Here is a 19,678-nt window from a genome sequence, read left to right on the forward strand (position 1 = left end):
TGATGAACTTATAATTGGTATAGAAACAGAATCTAGTGTGATAGCCTTTGCCGGTTACCTAGTCTAATCTTCTACCCAGTTATTGCAGGAGACCCAGAAATTCCTTCTACAGCCTGCATTTTGCAATTATTTAAAATATTTACCAGCCGGGCACAGTGGCTCACGCCTGTAATCCCAACACTTCGGGAGGCCCACCTGAGGTCAGGAGTTTGAGACCAGCCTGGCCAACACGGCGAAACCCCATCTATACTAAAATACAAAAATTAGCCAGGCATGGTGGTGGCAGGCACCTGTACTACTAGCTACTTGGGAGGCTGAGGCAGGAGAATCGCTTGAACCTGGGAGGCAGAGGTCACGCCACTGCATTCCAGCCTCAGCGACAGAGTGAGACACTGTCTCGAAAAAAATAAAAAATAAATAAAATATTTATTTAGCACTTAGCCCTATCAATCCACGGGCCCCGCATCCACAGATTCAACCAACCACAAATATTTCGGGAAAAAAAATACAAATTTTAAAAATACAGCATGACAACTATTTCCACAGCATCTACATTGTATTAGGTATTATTAGTGATCTAGAGATGATTTAAAGTATGTCGGAGGATGTGCATAGGTTACATGGAAACACTAGGCCATTTGATACAAGGTACTTGAGCATCACAGGTTTTCGTATCCGCGGAGTATCTGGGAAGGACCACCTTAGTTTGCTCAAGGAACGTCTAACTTGAGATTTGAAGAGATAGAAGAAATCAGCCCTGGCAAAAGTCATGGGGGGATCACTCTAGGCAGAAGGAACATCAAAGGAAAAGGCTCAAGAAATAACTTCGCATATTTGAGGAAGAGAAAGGAGGCCAATAAGGAGGGTATCTGGCAAGGAAACAAGTGGTAAGAGAAACAGGAGAGGTAGCAAGAGCCAAACATGTAGCATCTTGTAGGCCAGGATAAGACAACTGGATTTTAAGCTAAGAGCAATGGAAAACCAAGGGGAGTTTAAAGCAGGAGCATGGCATGATTTTTTTTTTTTTTTTTAAGATTATTTGGGTTGCTGGATGCAGAGCTGGGAGGCCAGTAAAGAGGAAACTGCAGTCACTCAACTGAAAGGTGATGGTGACTTGGACAAGGGCTGGTGGCCATGGAAATGAAGAGAAGTGGACAAATTTGAAATACAGTCTGAGGCTGAACTGACTGGCCTTGCTGACGGAGTGGATGTGTGGACATAAGAAAAAGGTGGGCTTTGCTTTATAACAAGTATTGAGACTGGAAAAACGGAGGAAAGCATAGATTTAAAGGGGAAAACCATGAGCTCTGCATTGCCCATGACAAATGTAAGAAGCCTATCCAATACCCATGAGGGGAAGTCAGGTGGGATCCCACTGTGGAACTCTGGGTGAGACTCAGCTGAAGTTATCATTAGTGAGCCAGCACACTGCATCACTCTACGTCCTGGTCCGTCCGTCCGTCCGTCTTCCTGGGACACAAATAACTGCCTTCTCCGCGTTCAACCCTGAACATCTTATCCGCTGGACAACGGAGAGCGGGGACAAAAGCTACGCAGAAGCTTGGGTCGGGCGAGGCTCGCGGGAAACCGCTCTGAGTGCGGAGGACAAAGGCGCGGGGACAGCGGGGAGGGCCGGCCGCGGCCTGCCGGGCTGCCCCCACGGCGCGCAAAGCGCGCAGCAACCTCCACCAGGCCTCCGCGTCTGGACTCCCGCCCTGCCTCCGGGCCTCCTCCGCCCACCGGCGGCGTCTCCCGCGAAGCCCGCTGGGCCTCGCTCTCACCCTCCTCCTCCTCCTCACGCCGGGCCTTGCTCTTGGCCTTGGATTTCTGGCTGCGAGGTTCGCGTCCCCGCGGCTCCCCGCCGGCAGCGCGTTTCCGAGCCATGTTGCTTGTCTGGGCAAATTCCACTTCGCGAGTGACGCACTCCGCCGCGTTGCGCTAGAACGCCGGCCCCGCCCCGAGGCGGGCGCGTGTGGCCACGCCTCTTAGTTGGAGGCCTAGCCACGCCCCTAAAGGAAGCTCCACCCCATACCCGTGGCCACTAAAAAACCGCGGGAAGCAGGAAAGAGCACAACAGTTTTCTATTTCCGGTGTATTGTATCCTCACGTTTCCGGAGATTGGTGTTGCTCTTGTGTTCTCGCGAGAGGCGGGAAAGGGCGCAGGGTTTGAAACATGGCGGACGACGTAGACCAGGTGAGTGTGTTTTAAGGAGGTCGCTCGAAGCAGCTTCTTGTACTAGGCTGCTTTTTCCAGACTCAGGAAAAATGGCCAGTCGTGCCTCCTCTTTTCAAGTCACCATGGCCTAATCCACCCCGTCCTTTCCGTAACCCACCCCCCCGTCTGAATTTTGCCGTAGTCCCTGAGACCTTTTCCTGTTAGAAGCCCACCTGATGACTATTCTCACACTCTTCGCTTCGTTTTTTTAAATCTGTAGATTATTATCCTTGCCTGCCTCACGGAGCTGTCAGGATTCCAATAGAAAGCCAGATAATAAAGTTAGGAGTTGTTATCATTACTGAGCGCAACAATTATTTACTCATTCAGCAGATAGAGTGAGCCTGCGCTTTGTATGGTTAGACACTGTTCTAAGGGCCAGGGACACTGACATCGACATAGAAGTGATCCTTGCCATTACTTGGAGCTTATATTCGCGACGAGAACAGATAAAAGTAAATATGTAAGACTTACAGGAACTGTGATGTGCTGTGAAGGAAACAAGGAACTGGTATGCAGAATAACAGATGGTCCTAGAAGCTTTTTCACCTGGTCTTTTTCTTCCTCAAATATCTTTGGAGATCATGCCACAACTTAAACTTTCTACTGACCTCTGACCTCTTCAGAGAGGACTTCTGCCCAAATAGCACTCCCGCTACTCTGCTTACCCTGCCTCATTTTTCTTCATACAGAGTTATTTTTTCATATTAAATGTATGCATCTTTGTTTAATGTGTATCTCTCCCCACTAGAATGTAAGTGCCATAAGAGCAGGGATTTTGTTTTGTTCATTCTTTCGTCTTTGGGGTTTAGAACAGTGTTGGAAACACTCAACAAATATTTGAGTGAATGAGTTAGATGATCAGAGGAAGCCTCTTTGAAAAGCCAATATTTAAAGCTACAGGATGAAAAGAGCAGACAGTGGGCATCCCAGACAGAGGCTTAGGTAGCAGTAGGGCTCTTTCATGTGCATATTCTTACAGTATTATAATTATTTGTATGCCTCTCCACATTAGAATGAGCTCCTTGAGGGTGGGGATTGTGACTTCTCTATCATTGTAATATAACAGTTGGTTATCTGAGCCTTTAACAAACACCGTTGAACTGAGGGATGTAGGGACCAGTTGAGTTAGGTTATTTTTTTCTCTCATCAGGCCTTTTGAATCTTCAGATCCTGTTACGAATTCAGTTACCTTCCTCCACTGGCCTTGTGTACTTACTGAAGAAGCTCTCCTTGAATAATCTTTCTAACTCTTAGCGGCTGCAACTATCCCTTCCATGTGGGTGACCCCAAGTCATCCTAGCCCTGACCTCTAAAACCAATGTTTCCAGCAGTTCTTTAATAATATAATATTAATAGGAATCTTTTCTTTTCCTTTTCTTTTCTATTCTTTTCTCTTTTTTGGATGGAGTCTCACTCTATCTGCCAGGCTGGAGTGCAGTGGCGCGATCTCAGCTCACTGCAACCTCTGCCTCCTGGGTTCAAGCGATTCTCCTGTCTCAGCCTCCCAAGTAGCTGGGACTACAGGCGTGTGCCGCCACGCCCGGCTAATTTTTGTATTTTTACTAGAGACAGGGTTTCGTCATGTTGGCCAGGCTGGTCTCAAACTCCTGACCTCAGGTGATCTGCCTTTCTCAGCCTCCCAAAGTGCTGGGATTCAAGCGTGAGCCACCACACCCGGCCAATAGGAACCATTTCTAAGTATTAATATTTTCTGCTTTCCTGGCACTGTTTCGAGTGCATTAACTAGTTTAATCCTCATAAGAACCCAGAAAGAAGGTTGTGGCTTTCTCAATTACAAATGAAGAATCTGAGAATTACAGATGGCATGATTTTTAATCTCAGTTCATAAGTGTCAGGTCACAGCCAGGAGTTGAACCCGGACTGCCTGACTGCAAAGCCAGTGCTTGCTTCCTTTTTTTTTTTTATTTTAAAGACAGTCTCACTCTGTTGCCCAAGCTGGAGTGCAGTGGCACGATCTTGGCTCACTGCAACCTCCACCTCCCAGGCTCAAGCAATCGTCCCACCTCAGCTCTTGGAGTAGCTGGGACTACAGGCATGTGCCACCATGCCCGGCTAAGCCAGTGCTTTCAACCAGTGTTCTATACTGGCTACTAAATATATTCATCTTACTGGCCAGTTGGCAGCCTAAACTCAACCTGTGCTGAATTCATAATCTTCCCATAAACCTACACCTCTACTTGGCATTCTGACTAGTGTATGGTAGGCATTAAGTGAGTGTTTTTCCAATGATTACATAATATTTGAGATAAAGCTAAAGTCCCTGAGACCCTATACCCTGAAATTGGGTCAGGCAGTTTGGATTTTGAGGGAACAAAGTATAGTCATGATTATTTTGCTGTGTAACTCCTTCTTATGTATGTGTGTTTTAACCTACATTTATATAGCATATATTATGTGAAAAGCTCTGTTCTAAGCCTTCATATATATCACTTAAGCCTCACAAAAACAGTATTAGGTAGACACTATTATCTCCATTTTACAGATTAGGAGACTGAGGCAGAAAAAGGTTAAATAACTTGCCCATGGTCACACAGCATAGCAGTGATTTAAGCACCACTCTAACTCTAGTACTACATTACTAAGCCTGTTTCTTTTATCAGCAACAAACTACCAACACTGTAGAGGAGCCCCTGGATCTTATCAGGCTCAGCCTAGATGAGCGAATTTATGTGAAAATGAGAAATGACCGAGAGCTTCGAGGCAGATTACATGTAAGTAAATTTATCAAGTTGCCTTGAAATCAGATTCCTTCCTACCCCAACTCCCTTGAAATGTAAAACCTGTCCAGAGTGAAAGGGTCTTTTGAAGGAAGAGAGGGTAGTGGAAAGTCACCCATATTTCCATAAGCCAAATAAAGCAGCATGTATTCACATTTTTAACATTTTTTCTTTTAATAGAAATACATCTATTATAGAACATTTTTATTCCCTTCATTTTTCCCTTCTGTTTATTTGTAAATAATATTTATTTGTCCTCCATTCTTAAATGTTTTTTAAATTTAAAACACAAATATGTGTTTTATTATGAAAATTTAAACAGCACAAAAATATCTAGAGTAAAAAGTGAAATCCCATTTCCTCTGCTGGTAATCACTACTAAAAACTGGATTATCTTGGCCAAGTGCAGTTGCTCATTCCTGTAATCTCAGCACTTTGGGAGACTGGGGCAGGAGGATCACTTGGGGGCAGGAGGATCACTTGAGGCCAGGAGTTCTCTGTGTTGCCAGCCTGGGCAACATAGACCCTGTCTCTACAAAAAATAAAATTTAAAAATTGGGTTACCTTTTCTGTATGTTTACACATATACACTCATATATGTACATATGCACATACTTGCATTATGTACACCTTACCTCTACAAAACATGGATCTTGCCATACATGTTTTTCGGCACCTTTTTTTTTTTTCACTTACTCTTTCTTGGAAATTATTGATCATGAGTGCATTTAATTTTCCTTTATTTTTAATGACTACCTAGGATTCTGTATATGATAGTGATCGATTTTTTTTTCTTTTCTTGCTACAAATACATAAATACTTGCAGTAAGCATTTTTTTATGTATTTCTTTGTGCGTATCTGCAAAATATCTGTAGAATTGGTCCCTTGAAATAATCCCATTTGTTCATAGAGTACCCTGAAGGTTTTGCCTCTCCTTAATGACTTGTTACTTTCCTAAGTATGTTGTTTTTAGTGTTGCTACTCTACCCTAAAGTGATTAAAAATAGCTAACATTTATTGAACATTAATTATAGACCAGGTACTATTATTCTAAGCATTTTGTGTGTGATATCTCATTTAATCTTTATAACAACCCTATGATGATGCATACTAATTATTCCTGCTTTGCAGTGTAGGAAGCTCAGGCGAAGCTCAGGCTCAGAAAGGTACAGTCACTTGACAGTAAAGGGAGAGCCAGAATTTGAATCTAGGTTGTCTGACCTGAGCCCCACTCTTAAGTACTGTGGTTCTACCTTTCACAAAACCTAAAGATAAAGAACCTCTGGGCTTGGAAAGGAAATAGGGACCCAGGGAGACAATCTACAGCTGGCCTTAAAGGAAGAGAGACTCCAGGAAAGGAATAGTGGTAACTTTCGAAATACAAATGGAATTGAGTTTAATTACTTAAGTTTGTGGCTCTTGGAGGCTTCTTCAGTTCCCTGTGTAAACTTGATGGTCCTATCCTAAATGGCCCCAACTTTCTGTTTGTTTTGTGCCTCTCAGTTATACATGTTTGCTTTTGTTAGTGTGCCCTGCTTAGCAGTTCCCCACATGGCTGACAAGTGACTTTTATTTTGATGTGAGCAGGCGAACCATGTAACACGTTGTTAGAAGTAAACTTGAGTTCTGAACAAGGTCCCAGAAAGTGCACCTTTTAGTAAAACGAATGAACTTTGGAGCTTGGATTGAATATCTTAGCTGCAACATTTATTGATTGAGCCCACAGGCACTAAACACATTTAAGTTCTGGATAGGTTAGAAATGGGCAGGGTGTTGCTCTACTTACTTTCTGTGACGTGTGGTTTACCGTGTGACTTTAGAAGACTGCAATGCCATTATCTTACCAGTAAACAAAGGATTTTATCTTCTTTACTGTATTTTTCTTGTCACATTGTTATAGGTGAAATTGAAGGATGTCTATTGATAAATGATGAAGATGAATCTGCTGTTTTTCATAATTAAATACTATAAATGATGTGACTGCCTTAGATAACAAGTGGGGTGGAGACTTTAAAAATAATTTCAAGTGATTTGGAGTAAATTTATTTTTGGCCATATAAGCACTTTTATATTTTTATCAGGTCAATTAAGTAATCATTGGAAATGACTTGTGAAGAAACAGTATATTAGTACAGTAGGATTACTTTTTATTTGCATGTAAAAGTTTGTGGTGTAAGTATCAAATGCCTTAGTTGTAATTGAGCAATTTGCATATTGTTAAGCCTTTATCATTTTTGTAATTTGATTTTTAAATTTCTTGGTTCTGTACCCTCCCACTTTAGGCTTATGATCAACATTTAAATATGATCTTGGGAGATGTGGAAGAAACTGTGACTACTATAGAAATTGATGAAGAAACATATGAAGAGATATATAAAGTAAGTCATACAATTCTATTCATTGCTTTGCAAATATCAGCTGTTCTCTCTCGAACAGCTTAACCCATATTTATGGGAAGCCTGTCATGTTTTGACACCTACTTATGGACTCAGTAGAGCACAGCAATTAAAAGCAAGGTTCTGGCATCTGACAGACCTGGTTGCCAGTGCTGGCTTGACCACTTCCTACTTGGGCTACCTTGGGCAAGGGAATTAAGTTAGCTGACTTCTCGTTGGTAAGCAGGAATACTACCACTTACTTCATAGAGTTCCCAGATTCAGTGAGATACAACAATGCAAGGTGGCTGTGTATAGTAGTGTGTAACTAATAGTGGACAGTGTTCTTTCATTTTCTATGGATTTGATCTATTAATACTTAATTTATTAGAAACTGAAACTGAAAAAATTTTTAAATATTTATTCATTTAAAAAACCTGGCCAGACGTCGTGGCTCACACCTGTAATCCTAGCACTTTGGGAGGCCGAGGCGGGTGGATCACCTGAGGTCAGGAGTTCGAGACCAGCCTGACCAATATGGTGAAGCCCCGTCTCTACTAAAAATACAAAAAATTAGCCGAGTGTGGTGGCGTATACCTATAATCCCAGCTACTTGGGAGGCTGAGGGAGGAGAACTGCTTGATCCTTGGAGGCGGAGGTTGCAGTGAGCTGAGATTGTGCCATTGCACTCTGGCCTGGTTAACAAGAGTGAAACGCTGTCTCAAAAAAAAAAAAAAGGCCGGGCGCAGTGGCTCACGCCTGTAATCCCAGCACTTCGGGAGGCTGAAGTGGGTGGATCACCTGAGGTCAGGAGTTCGAGACCACCCTGGCCAACGTGGCAAAACCCTGTCTCTACTAAAAATACAAAACATTAGCTGGCCATGGCGGCAGGCACCTGCAATCCCAGCTACTCGGGAGGCTGAGGCAGGAGAATCACTTGAACCCGGGAGGTAGAGGTTGCGGTAAGCTGAGATAGTGCTACTGTACTCCTTCCTGGGGGACAGAGTAAGACTCTGTCTCAAAAAACAACAAAAAAAACACCTATCACGTGTTACTGTAAGTAACATTTTTATGAACAATAACTATTTTCTAAAACAAAATGTTTAATGAGGAATGTCTTTGTTTTACATTTTTGCAAATCTCTTTAATGCCCCGCTTAATCGATGACAGCTAGAAGATTCTCATATTTTTTTCTGCGTTAAATCTATCATGTGATGTTGTTGTAATTGAAGCAAATCTGACCACACAGATAGGTAGTTGGAAAGGAAGGAGTATGTTTTGTGGATGTTCCACCTTTGATACTACACCCAAACTGAACAAGTGGTAGTCAGTCAAAGATTATTTGCCATCTGGAATCTGAAACGGTAACAGTAAACTTTTCGTACTCTTGTTAGGTGAAAATTCATTAATCTGCCTTGCACTTCAAATGGATCTTTTACTCATGCATGATTTGGTTACATCAGGCACTGGTTCTTTAGAAAATAGTAGTTCACTGAGCTATGCAGATTCATTTTATTTGTTCAATGTTTAAAAAAAAAACATTTATTAGTATCACCAATGATCTTGTCAGAAAGATCTTTTTTTTTTTTTTTTTTTAAGACAGAGTCTCACTGTGTCACCCAGGCTGGAGTGCAATGGCGATCTCAGCTCATTGCAGCCTCCGCCTCCCGGGTTCAAGCAATTCTCGTGCCTCAGCCTCCCAAGTAGCTGGGATTACAGGCATGTGCTACCACGCCCAGCTAATGTTTGTGTTTTTAGTAAAGACGGGTTTCACCATGTTGGCCAGGCTGGTCTCAAACTCCTGGCCTCCCAAAGTGCTGGAATTACAGGTGTGAGCCACTGTGCCAGGCCGTAGCAGAAAGGTCTTTTAAGATTTGGGAAGACAGTTTCTGACCCTGCCAGGGCATAGTGGTTAAAATGTGGGCTCAGAGTACAAGACTACATGGATTCAAATCTTGATTCCATTGCTTACCACCTTTTTAATTGAGCCAGCTCACCTAACCTGTCTGTGGATATACTTCCTTGTCTGTAAAATGGGAATAATAATAGGACCCACTTCATACAACTGTGGAGGATTCATTGAGGGCTGCATGAAAAGCCTTCAGATTAGTGACAGGCACGTTGTAACTGTTAAACTCTTAGCCTTCATTGGATTTTGTAGTTCTGCTTTATCCTGGCTTTCCTCCTCTCTCTGACCACACCTGACTCCTTTGCTAGTGTTCTTTCTCCTTCTAAGTGTAAACATTTAACATTTTTTTCTTTTTTTTTAATTTTTACTTATTTATTTATGTATTTTTGCTGGCTTATTTCTCCAAGAAAGAATAGCATTTTTTAAAATCTGCGTTTTTTTCCCCTTTAGGAATTTCATTTAGTAACTGTTGTTTGGTGGTGGTTATTGTTTTCTTAACATGGACACAATCATAAGTACCAATTCTAAGATGCACTTTTTCTTAAATTTTAGCATCTCAAAAATCTGATTGCATCTTACAGGTGATGTGATAAAAAAAGAATTGTGTCATAGTTTAATTGGCAAAATTTATCCTTTTTTAGCTCAACTAAGCTTACAAATGATATCTTAAATGTGATAAAATATGGAATATGTGGCTTTAATATTCTGTTTATTCATGTAACATTATTACCATAAGAATTTTACCATGAGAGTAGACTCTTCATAAACATTTTGATGCTCTTGTCTTGAATTCTGCTTGTGACAGAAATGACTCTTCAGCTGTGGTGTCTATTACAGAAAGGGGAACACTGCCACTTACTCCATGTTTACAGTGAACTAACAGTAGGGTCCACCTCTGTCATCCCTAGTAGTCTGCTCCAAGTGCGGTTCCTCCTGAAACTGTTTGAAGGTGCTATGTGTCTGTGCATGGGTGCATTTCTCTGGGTGGAGTGTCTATAACAGAGTCTCAGTAGTTACTGACCTCCATTAAGATTAATTGCTGCCTTGAAAGGCTACTGGGGCTGGTTAGCTCCTGAACGCTGCATGCTGCGTGCATGTGGCCTCTCTTGCGCCTAGAGTTGCAGCTGCAGAACAGTAAGCAAAGTCTGTTTAGTTAATGAGTTCTTTTTCACATTGCCATGATGTATTGGGTAAAACATTTAAAATTGAATCTTTGGATGACTGAGAATACTTTAGTGTGTAAATGTGTATTAACTATAAACATAGAAAGGAAAGACAGTGATATTATGGAGAGTGTCTGCATCTGGTTCAGTGCCATGGAGAACAACTACTTCACTCTCCTGTGCGCTCGTTACTCCTCTCCAAGATGGGAAACCAGACTAAATGGTTTCTTACCTTGACCCATTTTACATTTTGCTCTCTCTCTCATCTATTGAAATAACTAATGAACATCAACGTTACCACCAAAACAGTATGGGGGACCCATAAACCATCGGGTTGTTGGTTTTTTTTTTCCCCCTGTAACTTACATAATTGACTTCTAAATAATTAATTTGACTGCTGACTTATAAATGGGAAGATGGAAAGCAGTCAGTCTTACTCTTCTGATTCTTGTCCTCCATAATTGGAGTTTCCATTTTACAGATTGTGAACAGTTTGTGTTATTTGACCCAGCCTACTTTTTCGACTGTCCATCATGTGTACTACCCTCCTTCACCAAACACCTCGTAGTTTGGCTCACCAGACAGTTTCTTTTGGGGACGTTGTGCCCTTTTGTAACTAAGCCCTCTGCTCCCTCTGCTTGCCTGGAGGCCTTCTACAGCATCAGATGGCTCTTCTAGACCTTTCTGTAGATTAGCACTGTAATAATAGAACTGTCCGCAGTAGTAAAAATTTCTATCTATGCTGTCATTACAGGAGCTATGAGCCACGTGTGGCTATTCGGCACTTGAAATGGATGCTGGTGTAACAAGGAACTGAACATTTAATTTTATTTAATTTTAATTTAATGAGCCACGTGTGACTAGTGGCACTCGTATTAGAGCAGCTCTAGACCTGCTCCCTCATACAGAACTAACTCTTTATAGTCCATGCTGAGACCATATGGCCCATGTCACCATATAGTACTTAACACATATTTCTTTTCTTACTCATTTTAAATTGCTTCCATTTTAATTTAACTTTTTGAATAGATACTAGACTCACACAGTCTTAAAATTACAAAATGCAGAAAGGAACACAGTATAGTAAAATGTCTTCCACTCCAGCCTCTGTTCATCATCTTTACACCCCACCCCCAGACATAAGCACTATTACTGGTTTCTTGAGAATCTTCTCGTGTCTTTATGCATATGCTAATGAATGTTAATTATTCTCCCTTCCCCTGTTTTTTTTTTTTATCACAGTGCTCTTTCCCTTTCATATATAGCTTCCTTATGCTTTCATTTTTGGCTTTATGGTACTTCATTGTATAGATGTACCATAATTTAACTATTTTCCTGTTGATGGACAGATAGTCATTTCCAATATTTTGCTAGTAAAACCTATTCTGCTGTAAATAATTTTATCTTTATCTTTTTTTTTTAAATTATACTTTAAGTTCTGGATTACATGTGCATAACGTGCAGTTTTGTTACCTAGGTATACACGTGCCCTGGTGGTTTGCTGCACCCATCAACCTGTCACCTACATTAAGTATTTCTCCTAACGTTATCCCTCCCCTAGCCTCCTAGCCCCCGACAGGCTCTGGTGTGTGATGTTCCCCTCCCTGTGTCCATGTGTTCTCATTGTTCAACTCCCACTTATAAGTGAGAACATGGGGTGTTTGGTTTTCTGATCTTGTGATATTTTGCTGAGAATGATGGTTTCCAGCTTCATCCATGTCCCTGCAAAGGACATGAACTCCTCCTTTTTTATAGCTGCACAGTATTCCATGGTGTATATGTGCCACATTGTCTTAATCCAGTCTGTCATTGATGGACATTTGGGTTGGTTCCAAGTCTTTGCCATTGTGAATAGTGCCGCAATAAACATACATATGTATGTGTCTTTATAGTAGCATGATTTATAATCCTTTGGGTATATGCCCAGTAATGGGATTCCTGGGTCAAGTAGTATTTCCAGTTCTAGATCCTTGAGGAATCACCACACTGTCTTCCACAATGGTTGAACTAATTTACACTCCCACCAACAGTGTAAAAGCATTCCAGTTTTTCCACAACCTCTCCAGCATCTGTTGTTTCCTGTCTTTTTAATGATCACCATTCTAACTGGCATGAGATGGTATCTCATTGTGGCTTTGATTTGCATTTCTCTAATGACAGTGATGATGAGCTTTTTTTCATGTCTTTTGGCTGCATAAATGTCTTCTTTTGAGAAGTGTCTCTTCATATCCTTTGCCCATTTTTTGATCGGGTTGTTTTTTTTCTTGTAGATTTGTTTAAGTTCTTTGTAGATTCTGGATATTAGCCTTTTGTCAGATGGATGGATTGCAAAAATTTTCTCCCATTCTGTAAGTTGCCTGTTCACTCTGATGATAGTTTCTTTTGCTGTGCAGAAGCTGTTTAGTTTAATTAGATCCCATTTGTCAATTTTGGCTTTTGTTGCCATCGCTTTTGGTCTTTTAGACATGAAGTCTTTGCCCATGCCTATGTCCTGAATGGTATTGCCCAGGTTTTCTTCTAGGATTTTTATGGTCCTAGGGCTTACATTTAAGTCTTTGATCCATCTTGAGTTGATTTTTGTAAAAGGTGTAAGGAAGGGATCCAGTTTCAGTTTTCTGCATATGGCTAGCCAGTTTTCCCAACACCATTTATTAAATAGGGAACCTTTTCCCCATTGCTTGTGTGTGTCAGATTTGTCAAAGATCAGGTGGTTGTGGCTGTGTGGTGTTATTTCTGAGGCCTCCGTTTCGTTCCATTGGTCTATATATCTGTTTTGGTACCAGTATCATGCTGTTTTGGTTACTGTAGCCTTGTAGTATATTTTGAAGTCAAGTAGTGTGATGCCTCCAGCTTTGTTCTTCTTGCCCAGGATTGCCTTGGCTATGCGGGCTCTTTTTGGTTCCATATGAAGTTTAAAGTAGTTTTTTTCAATTCTGTGAAGAAAGTCAGTGGTAGGTTGATGAGGATAGCATTAAATCTACAAATTACTTTGGGCAGTATGGCCATTTTCATGATATTGATTCTTCCTATCCATGAGCATGGAATCTTTTTCCATTTGTTTGTGTGTCCTGTCTTAGTTCCTTGAGCAGTGGTTTGTAGTTCTCCTTGAAGAGGTTCTTCACATCCCTTATAAGTTGTATTCCTAGGTATTTTATTCTCTTAGTAGCAATTGTGAATAGGAGTTCACTCATAATTGGGCTCTCTGTTTGTCTGTTATTTGTGTATAGGAATGCTTGTGATTTTTGCACATTGATTTTGTATCCCGAGACTTCGCTGAAATTGCTTATCAGCTTAAGGAGGTTTTGGGCTGAGACGATGGGGTTTTCTAAATATACAATCATGTCATCTGCAAACAGAAAATTTGACTTCCTCTCTTCCTATTTGAATACCCTTTATTGCTTTCTCTTGCCTGATTGCCCTGGCCAGAACTTCCAATACTATGTTGAATAGGAGTGGTGAGAGGGCATCCCTGTCTTGTGCCAGTTTTCAGAGGGAATGTTTCCAGGTTTTGCCCATTCAGTGTGATATTGGCTGCGGGTTTGTCATAAATAGCTTTTATTATTTTGAGATGTGTTTCATCAATACCTAGTTTATTGAGAGTTTTTAGCATGAAGGGGTGATGAATTTTATCAAAGGCCTTTTCTGCATCTATTGACATAATCATGTGGTTTTTGTGATTGGTCCTGTTTATGTGATGGGTTACATTGATTTGCGTATGTTGAACCAGCCTTGCATCCCAGGGATGAAGCTGACTTGATTGTGGTGGATCAGCTTTTTGATGTGCTGCTGGATTCAGTTTGCCAGTATTTTATTGAGGATTTTTGCATCGGTGTTCATCAGGGATATTGGCCTGAAATTTTCTTTTTTTGTTGTGTCTCTGACAGATTTTGGTATCAGGATGATGCTGGCCTCATAAAATGAGTTAGGGAGGATTCCCTCTTTTTCTATTGTTTGTAATAGTTTCAGAAGGAATGGTGCCAGCTTCTCTTTGTACCTCTGGTAGAATTCTATGAATCTCTCTGGTCCTGGACTTTTTTTGGTTGGTAGGCTATTAATTACTGCCTCAATTTCAGAATTTGTTGTTGGTCTATTCAGGAATTTGACTTCTTCCTGGCTTAGACTTGGGAGAGTGTATGTGTCCAGGAATTTGTCCATTTCTTCTAGATTTCCTAGTTTATTTGCGTAGAGATGTTTATATTATTCTCTGATGGTAGTTTGTATTTCTGTGGGATCGGTGGTGACATCCCCTGTATCATTTTTTATTGCATCTATTTGATTCTTCTCTCTTTTCTTCTTTGTTAGTCTGGCTAGCGGTCTATTTTGTTGATTTTTTTCAAAAAACCACCTCCTGGATTCATTGATTGTTTTTTTCAGGGTTTTTCGTGTCTCTGTCTCCTTCAGTTCTGCTCTGATCTTAGTTATTTCATGTCTTCTTCTAGCTTTTGATTTGTTTGCTGTTGCTTCTCTAGTTCTTTTAATTTTGATGTTAGAGTGTCAATTTTAGATCTTTCCTGCTTTCTCTTGTGGGCATTTAGTGCTATAAATTTCCCTCTAAACACTGCTTTAAATGTGTCCCAGAGATTCTGGTACGTTGTGTCTTCATTCTCATTGGTTTCAAAGACCATCTTTATTTCTGCCTTCATTTTGATATTTACCCAGTAGTCGTTCAGGAGCGGGTTGTTCAGTTTCCATGTATTTGTGTGGTTTTGAGTGAGTTTCTTAATCCTGAGTTTTAATTTGATTGCAATGTGATCTGAGAGACAGTTTGTTATGATTTCTGTTATTTTACATTTGCTTAGGAGTGTTTTACTTCCAATTATGTGGTCAATTTTAGAATAAGCGTGATGTGGTGCTGAGAAGAATGTGTATTCTGTTGGTTTGGGGTGGAGAGTTCTGTAGAGGTCTATTAGGTCCACTTGGTCCAGAGCTGAGTTCAAATCTTGAATATCCTTGTTAATTTTCTGTCTCGTTGATCTGTCTGATATTGACAGTGGGGTGTTAAAGTCTCCCGCTATTATTGTGTGGGAGTCTAAGTCTCTTTGTAGGTCTCTAAGAACTTGTTTTATGAATCTGGGTGCTCCTGTATTGTGTGCATATATATTTAAGATAGTCAGCTCTTCTTGCTGCATTGTTCCCTTTACCATATAATGCCCTTCTTTGTCTCTTTTGATCTTTGTTGGTTTAAAGTCTGTTTTATCAGAGATTAGAATTGCAACTCCTGCTTTTTTTGCTTTCCATTCACTTGGTAAATATTCCTCCATCCCTTTATTTTGTGTGTGTTTGCATGTGAGATGGGTCTCCTGAATACAGCACACTGATGGGTCTTGACTCTTTATCCAGTTTGCCAGTCTGTTTCTTTTAACTGGGGGCATTTAGCCCGTTTACATTTAAGGTTAATGTTATGTGTGAATTTGATCCTGCCATTATGATGCCAGCTGGTTGTTTTGCCCATTAGTTAATGCAGTTTCTTCATAGTGTAAATGTTATTTACAATGTAGTATGTTTTTGCAGTGGTTGGTACTGGTTGTTCCTTTCCATGTTTAGTGCTTCTTTCAGGAGCTCTTGTCAGGCAGGCCTGGTGGTGACAAAATCCCTCAGCATTTGTTGTCTGTAAAGGATTTTATTTCTCCTTCACTTATGAAGCTTAGTTTGGCTGGTTATGAAATTCTGGGTTGAAAATTCTTTTCTTCAAGAACATTGAATATCGGCCCCCACTCTCTTCTGGCTTGTAGGGTTTCTGCAGAGAGATCCGCTGTTAGTCTGATGGGTTTCCCTTTGTGGGTAACCGGACCTTTCTGTCTGGCTTAACGTTTTTTCCTTCATTTCAGCCTTGGTGAATCTGACGATTATGTGTCTTGGGGTTGCTCTTCTTGAGGAGTATCTTTGTGGTGTTCTCTGTATTTCCTGAATTTGAATGTTGGCCTGTCTTACTAGGTTGGGGAAGTTCTCCTGGATAATATCCTGAAGAGTGTTTTCCAATTTGGTTCCATTCTCCCCGTCACTTTCAGGTACACCAATCAAGTGTAGATTTGTTCTTTTCACATAGTCCCATATTTCTTGGAGGCTTTGTTCATTCCTTTTATTCTTTTTTCTCTAATCTTGTCTTCTCTCTTTATTTCATTAAGTTGATCTTCAATCACTGATGTCCTTTCTTCCACTTGATTGATTCAGCTATTGATACTTGTTTATTCTTCACGAAGTTCTTGTGCTATGTTTTTCAGCTCCATCAGGCCATTTATGTTCTTCTTACATTGGTTATTCTAGTTAGCAATTCGACTAACCTTTTTTCAAGGTTCTTAGCTTCCTTGCATTGGGTTACAACATGCTCATTTAGCTTGGAGTTGTTTGTTATTACCCACCTCCTGAAGCCTACTTTTGTCAGTTCGTCAGACTCATTCTCCGTCCAGCTTTGTTCCCTTGCTGGCGAGGAGTTGTGATCCTTTGGAGGAGGAGAGGTGTTCTTGTTTTTGGAATTTTCAGCCTTTTTGTGCTGGTTTTTCCCCCGTGTTTGTGGATTTATCTACCTCTAGTCTTTGATGTTGGTGACTTTCAGATGGGGTCTTTGAGTAGATGTGCTAATCCTTTTTAGCACATCTGTGTTTGTTTCTTTCCTTCTAACAGTCAGGCCCCTCTGCTGCCAGTCTGCTGGAGTTTCCTGACCCTGTTTGCCTGGATATCACCAGTGGAGGCTGCAGAGCAGCAGAGATTGCTGCCTGTTTTTTCCTCTGGAAGCTTCAACCCAGAGGGGCACCTGCCAGATGCCAGCCAGAGCTCTCCTGTATGAGGTGTCTGTCGGCCCAAACTGGGAGCCAACAGTCAGTATACACAGGGGTCAGGGACCCACTTGAGGAGGCAGACTGACCCTTAGCAGAGCTCGAACGCTGTGCTGGGAGGTCCGCTGCTCTCTTCAGAGCCGTCAGGCAGAGATGTTTAAGTCTGCTATAAGCCCCTGACTGGGGCTTCCGCCTTTTTTACAGAGATGCGCTGTCCAGAGAGGAGAAATCTCAATTTTATCTTTTTCTTATGTGGGAGTATATCTGCAGAATAAATTCATACTTTCTCTCTTTTTATTTCTAGAATGGGAATTCTAGGAGGACAGTCCATGTTTTATTCATCTCTGTGTGTCTACTGCCTATCATAGTACCTGACACATAATGGGCACTCTAAATGTTTGTGTGAATGGACTTCAGATTTCATTGCAGGTTGACTCAATAGTTTTTAAACAGAAGATTCTATTTCATTGCAAGGACTGCAGATCCAAGCCTTGTCACCTATCGGACACACATGCACACTTAAAAAAAAAAAAATTCTGGGTGAAATTCATCACCAGTACTAGAAAAATTTAATACTTTTCTCTGATACTGAGTTTATAGCATCCTTTTTTTTTTAACCTAGAGCACTTAAGTTTACACACTGAACTCCTTGTACTAGAGTCTCCTTTCTCAGGAATTATTTATCTGTAGCCAGATCTCCTGCCTGAGTGTTATGACCAGACAGCCCAGGGGAGATTCCTCACACGTGAGTTGTTGAAAGTATACTCTTGTAGGCATATTAGTTCGTGTTGGCTAGACTGTGGTAACAGGTACCCCCTAAACATGTACTGGCTCAGCAGAGTCACAGATGTGCAGTGGTTCTGCGCTGCTGGAGTTTGTTTCTCAACTGACATAATTATTCTAGGTAGGTTTCCTCCACGCAGTCATTCAGGAACCCAGACTCCTTGTGTCTTGTGGCTCCACCAACCCCTAAGTCTTTTGTCGTCGTTTCATATCCAGCCAGTGGGAGCAAAAAGGAGTGGAGGAGTGTACATGAGAAGTTTATGAATCAGCCTGGAGGTACTACACCTCTTCTTAAATTTTTTAGGCTAGAACTCAGGGATATGACCCTAGCCAACTGTAAGGGAGCCTGGGAAATATAGTAGAATTGTGTGCCCAGGAAGGAAGAAGGAATTTTTATGAACAGCTAGCAGTTTCTGCCATAGTCTGCCCACCCTGGCAACCAGTGTCTATATATACCTGTGAGCAAAGGGCTTTAAAAAAAAAAATTATTTATGGAAAAATGACCATGGGTTAACTTACCAGTTCATTTTCCCTAGAAACAGATAAAATTGGAATGTCAGCTGTGTTAATAAAAAATATTGCTGTATTTTAAAAAGAGGCCCCTGGTTTGTAAACTGCATCTGAACTGAGAGAACTGTGAATGAGCTCTGAATACTGTTAGGAGCCCATAGCAATGGTCTTCCCTGAGAGCGGTGCACCCTTGTAGTGGAGTGTTCCCCCTTGGTGACTGTGAAGCCACATTTATGGAACTGTTGTAAAAGATACTGGTTCTGGTGTGGAGCTTGGCGCAGTTAAGCCAGGGTGGCTCCTGCACCCATCTGCTAACTAAGCAGTCATTTGGGTAGCTAGAGAAGAATCCTTGGGATGCCGTAAAGACTTCTGAGACACTTGCCGCTGCCCAGCTGGCATGTGCTGTGTTTCCTTTGTATAAAGCTGTGTGCCCTTGGCTATCTTGAGCTTTGTGAGTTTTGTTTTTTTTTTTTCTTTGAGACGGAGTCTCACTCTGTCACCCAGGCTGGAGTGCAGTGGCACAATCTTGGCTCACTGCAAGCTCCGCCTCCCAGGTTCACGCCATTCTCCTGCCTCAGCCTCCCAAGTAGCTGGGACTACAGGCACCCGCCACCACACCCGGCTAATTTTTTTTGATATTTTTAGTAGAGATGGGGTTTCACCATGTTAGCCAGGATGATCTCGATCTCCTGACCTCGTGATCTGCCCACCTCGGCCTCCTAAAGTGCCGGACTACAGGTGTGAGCCACTGCGCCCAGCCGAGCTTTGTGAGTTTGATGACCAAGTTGCTGCAGAGATCAACAATAGTGGGTGTTGCAGAATCCTACTTCCCAGACAGAACACATCTCTACCCCCAAAGGATGCAAGCAGGATATCCAGCTCAGGGTGCAGGACTGCCACGTGACTTTCGGTTCTCTCTGTCAGACCACATGTGGTCACTTGTACAGAGACCTATCCCCAAAGAAGATGAATAATTTACCCCTCCCACATTCATGATAATCACAGCAGGGACAGGATATCCACCACCACAAAAACTCTCTTCCCAGAGAAGGAAGGAATGAGAAACTTAAGACAGTTACTGGTCCCTAACAGTGGTGAATCCCACTGGGAAGGCATGAATGCTCCCTGTCCTGGTAGCAGCAGAAATCCCTCAATTAGATCAAATATGTCCCATCCAATGTTTGGAACTTATACTAAATTTAACTGTG

The 19,678-nt window shown here is 41.6% G+C and overlaps 2 protein-coding genes across 5 annotated transcripts in view; one reads left to right on the forward strand and one right to left on the reverse strand.

The window, feature by feature from the left end:
- The window catches only part of XPC (XPC complex subunit, DNA damage recognition and repair factor), a 33,694-nt gene extending 31,732 nt beyond the window's left edge, over window positions 1-1,962 (reverse strand). For both annotated transcript variants that reach the window (XM_032149787.2, XM_032149788.2), the window contains exon 1: window positions 1,782-1,962. In XM_032149787.2, the coding sequence (XP_032005678.1) occupies window positions 1,782-1,884 (103 nt within the window). In that variant the 5' untranslated portion in view covers window positions 1,885-1,962. The remainder of the gene's footprint in view (window positions 1-1,781) is intronic.
- Window positions 1,963-2,029: 67 nt separating this feature from the next.
- LSM3 (LSM3 homolog, U6 small nuclear RNA and mRNA degradation associated) overlaps window positions 2,030-19,678 on the forward strand; it is a 51,968-nt gene continuing 34,319 nt past the window's right edge. For 2 of the 3 annotated variants that reach the window (XM_032149790.3, XM_032149792.2), the window contains exons 1-3: window positions 2,030-2,194; window positions 4,840-4,950; window positions 7,240-7,335. In XM_032149790.3, coding sequence (XP_032005681.1) covers window positions 2,174-2,194; window positions 4,840-4,950; window positions 7,240-7,335 — 228 coding nt within the window. In that variant the 5' untranslated portion in view covers window positions 2,030-2,173. The remainder of the gene's footprint in view (window positions 2,195-4,839; window positions 4,951-7,239; window positions 7,336-19,678) is intronic. The other variant, XM_058437303.1, reaches the window with a different exon arrangement.

The sequence above is a fragment of the Hylobates moloch genome, unplaced genomic scaffold (genome assembly GCF_009828535.3).
Source record: "Hylobates moloch isolate HMO894 unplaced genomic scaffold, HMol_V3 SCAFFOLD_4, whole genome shotgun sequence".
NCBI classification, from domain to species: domain Eukaryota; kingdom Metazoa; phylum Chordata; class Mammalia; order Primates; family Hylobatidae; genus Hylobates; species Hylobates moloch.